We start from the raw sequence: 4,362 nt of genomic DNA, 5'->3' as shown, positions 1-4,362 counted from the left end.
GGTGTAGATTTAAAGGAGAAATGAAAAGGTCTGGTAGGGGTCCGGTATTTAAATGCAGTGGTTATCTGCGGTTGTTAAAGCGTTTGCCTCCAGCCGTCTGGATTCAGTGATTTCTTCTTATTAAAGCGGACAAGCTTTTTTATAAGCTCAGGGGTAAAACTGGCTGGACTTTCTCTTCGGCTAATGAACCTGCGCTGTTTTATAACAGTAACAAAAGAAGGGGAAAATCTGAATCAAAGTAAAGCATTCAGCCTACATGTTCAAAAATATGTTTTAATAAATAAGCAAAATGTACAATGGACGGAAATCGAAAATGTTGCATAAGAAAACTCAAATGTATGCATTCATCCATGCAGTGTACTTCAAGAAAGTATTGCTCTAAATTGCATTGGTCCCTTAAAAAAAGCTGACAATACTCACAGGTAGCCTATGTACAATAGTTTTTTGTTCATATTTATATATATATATAAACTCTTCTGTTTAGAGACAAACATGACATATAGTTCCCATACAGATAACAGATGGCCTTCCTGTACTATCAGCATGGCGACATTTAAGAATAACTTGTGAAAAAGATTAAATGTATTTGACGACAGGAGACGTCATCTACGTTTCCTCTAAGTATATAAAAAGTTCCTTTCGTTGTGTCCTTCACAAAGATGCTCAAGTCCGTAGGTGTATCTACTGAATGTCCTTTGGCCACGTCATTGAGGTTTAGAGGTTCTTCAATAAATCCTTTGGTGTCTTCAAAATTAGTGGAAGTAAACAGTCTGTGGAAGAGAGAAAAAAAGACACATAAGCATTTAGGTTCGAAAATCTGCTGAATGTGGCTGTGGTTGAACGCACAGCCTTGGTTTAAAATCTACAGAAATGGGAAGCTATTAATGATCCCATTATTTAATTCTGAGTGGGAGCACATGCTTGCACAGGAAAAGGCTTGGTTCAAACATGCTACACAAGTCCCAGGTGGAATTACGTCACTGGAAAATAACTGTTTTAGGAGGTCATTTGGTTTGAAATCCGAAGCCGTACACCTGCCTTTCTTCTGATTTCTCAGTAGCACATTTTACTTCATCCAAACAAATTCATATAAATCAGTTAGAATACGAACTAATGTCATCACAAGGATTGATTTTTTGACAGCTGTGTGTTGTCTTGATTGATGGAGGCCTAATCCAGCGCATATACAAAACCTCCAGCTCAAAAAGAAAGGATAAAATGCATCATTCTGATTACAAGTTTCATCATTTTTACTTATTTTAATAGTGTGCTTGTTGCTTAAAATAGACCCTTATTTAGTATTATAGACATGCAGGTTCATATAACAAATACCACAGGATGTCACTAATAAATTGGAGACCTCAGCGCATATTTGAGCTGATAAACAAAATGAAAATAATTAAATGCTGTCTTTGGTTTGTGGTTACTGTGCAGTTATTTCACAAGCATAAACATGGTTTAGGTGGCAGCGCACCTTCTCACTTAAAAATAAAGGTTCCCTGAGAACCAAAAAGAACGTCACTTCCTGATGTCAAATAGCAGAATCTTTTCGTTCATCTGAGCGCTGTTCTTCATTATAGTACAGGTGCTTTACAAAACGACAAAACACTGATTTGAAGAACCTAGCAGGTTATCAACAACTTTTTCAATCTCCTAAAAACAATAAACAGCCAAACTGAACGTGTAGACTAAAGTCACAGCTTTTTAATTCTTCTTCAGGGGTTTAAGAAAGCCTTCTAAATTTATTCGTTCTTATATAAAACGTTCCCGTTTCTCCTCAGTCAGGATAATAATTCTTTTCCATTTCTCTCTCACGGTGCGCTTTGTAGCCAGTCTTCAAATCGCTGGTGAAATGTGAGTTTTATTCACTAAAAGGAAAATGTTCCACTAAATATAAATGATCAGTGAGGAGCTTCTCACGGTTGGGTCGTTATTCGTTTCGTAAGATCGACCAAATTATGTGAATATGTTTATTTGTTTTGGATGCAAGTCGGAAACGCTTTGACCCGTCGTGATATAAAATTGACAGAGAAAAATGAGAATCCGGCGTTTGTTTTTCTTGTCATTTCAAGAAGATATAAACTACATTACTAATTATAATTCTCGACATACTGTCTGTGACTTCTCTGTTATGCTAGAAATGCTTTAGCAGTCAAAGAATGTGTATCCAGCCAATTCTCATAGCATTTATGATGAACGCTGATTTCTTACTCTAGTCTAAATGCGCGATTTAGTTGGTTTTATGTTTGTGTTTAAAGCATAATATAATATATAATAACTATCTGGGCTATCGTGACGCCTAACATTTGTTTATAAACCACTGGTTTTTATATCCAAAAATATCTAAAAGAAAACGTTTTGGCCTTTTCTGTGACACCAGATTTTTGGAGGTGTGCTTATAATAATAATTCGAATATCATTGCTATAGCTATTTTTGTCCTCTAGTAAACATGCATGTTAATATCTGTCCTAGTTTGTTTTGTGAAGACATTCTATAACAATAATAAATAAATATATATAACATACAATCTTTTTTTAACTTCTAATAGCACACTTTGATTCTGTATTCAAAACTGTAAACAAAAACTACAGACATTCCTTAAGTGTAATCGGTTCAGCTTACTGCTCTAGCACATCAGTAATAATGATTTCAAAACTAACTTTTTGTAATAATTGTAATGTCTAATCAAATATAAATGAATATTTTGGGATGTCAAGAGGATATGTGACCATGGACCACAAAACAGATCGTAAAGGTCTTTTTTTTTTTAAAATTGAGATTTATACATCTTTTGAAAGCTAATTCTGAGGGTGCCAAAAAAATCAAATTATTAAGAAAATCGCCTTTAAAATGGTCCAAACGAAGTTCTCAGCAATGCATATTACTAATCAAAAAAGTTTTGATATATTTAGAGTTGGAAACGTACAAAGTAGGCTATATTCATGGAACATGGTCTTTACGTAATATCCTAATGATTTTTGGTATACAAGAAAATCGATAGCCTGTATTTTTGGCTATTGCTGCAAATATACCCGTGCTACTTAAAGATTTTTGGTTTTGCGGTCCAGTGTCACATATAGTGCTTTCATTCGTGCACTGAACTGTCAGTTGTCCAGAACAGCTGAAGTTTCGCTACTGTAGTAAAACTTATCAAAGAGCTATCCCGACAAAAAAAAAAAAAAAAAAAACAACGCCTTGAGTCGAATTGCCATCTTTCTACCCACCCTTTCGGCATTGTGCGGACGAGTGTCGCTGCTAGTGAGACGCAGACATCGACCAGGCGCCCTCCATCCTCCAGACCGAAAAGGCGTAACTGAGTCTTTCGTGCGCGACGTAGCTGCAGCTCGACATCTTGCTGTCCATCTCGTCGCTCTGCAGCACCTGACAGAGGAAATCAATGTACCTGGAGGCGAGCTTGAGCGTCTGTATCTTGCTGAGTTTATCCGAGGGGAGCGTGGGGATGATTTTGCGCAAAGACGCGAAGGCTTCGTTCAGCGACTGAGTCCGTTGCCTCTCCCTGACGTTCGCCAGGACGCGCTGGTTCTGGAGCTCCTCGAAGGACTGGGTGCTGCTGGGGCTCGGCTTTTTGCTCCGCTTGTTCACGGAGCTCGGGCTGCTGCCGTCCTCGCTGGACTTTTTACTGTGTCTCCTCTTCCTTCCGAACCGTTTCTGTTGTCTGTCCAACTCCTCCTCGCTGGTCACCAGGCTGTCCACTGGGGAGACGGGAGAGCTTGAACTCTCTTCCATTTCTTTTTTAAAGAAATGAGAAGGTCGAGGAGAAAACGCGCTCTCCACCTTTGAATCCGTGGCTAGACCGTTATATCCGTGCGTTTCGCTGGAGTTTGTTGGTCCTCCCGAAGTCCCGAGACTGCGCCTCCACTTCCACAAGTAGAGCTTGGCACAGTTTTCCTCCCGCAGGAAGTTTTTTCCTAATTTTTTGGGAAACTTTATCCTAGTCTCTGATGCTAAATACTAGTGTGAATGGAGGGGGAGGAAGCGCTGCGCTCCCATTGGCGGACTAATAAACGAGGAGGACCAGTCTAAAGTTACACTGCACCTCTCCACTGGCTGCCACTCAAAATATGCCCCACTTTTACATCGATACTATCAGTTTAAGACGATATGTCAAATTTTACGCTGTAAAAGTACATTTAAATGGGGAAATAGTGTAAAACGGTGCCTTAAAAACGGGCAGGTATTATGGTAAAAATTACAGATGTGAAATATTTTACGTTGCACTTCTAAAAATGCTTTTAGATGTAAAAATAAGTATCTCACATTTGCAATACTACAGTGTATATTTTAATTTAAGGCAATGTGTACTGGTAAAATATTGTTTAAATAGATTCCAGAATTTCTCG

At 38.3% G+C, this 4,362-nt stretch overlaps 1 protein-coding gene across 1 annotated transcript; it reads right to left on the bottom strand.

Moving 5' to 3' along the window:
* Window positions 1-259: 259 nt before the first annotated feature.
* LOC141340871 (twist-related protein 2-like) lies at window positions 260-3,924 on the bottom strand. The gene is made up of 2 exons (XM_073845978.1): window positions 3,226-3,924; window positions 260-770 (listed from the first exon to the last, which is right to left on the bottom strand). The coding sequence occupies exon 1, from the start codon at window positions 3,746-3,748 to the stop codon at window positions 3,257-3,259; it is 492 nt and encodes a 163-aa protein (XP_073702079.1). The 5' UTR covers window positions 3,749-3,924; the 3' UTR covers window positions 260-770; window positions 3,226-3,256.
* Window positions 3,925-4,362: the final 438 nt, after the last annotated feature.

The sequence above is a fragment of the Garra rufa genome, chromosome 8 (genome assembly GCF_049309525.1).
Source record: "Garra rufa chromosome 8, GarRuf1.0, whole genome shotgun sequence".
Lineage (NCBI taxonomy): Eukaryota > Metazoa > Chordata > Actinopteri > Cypriniformes > Cyprinidae > Garra > Garra rufa.
This window is presented reverse-complemented; position numbering and strand designations above follow the sequence as displayed.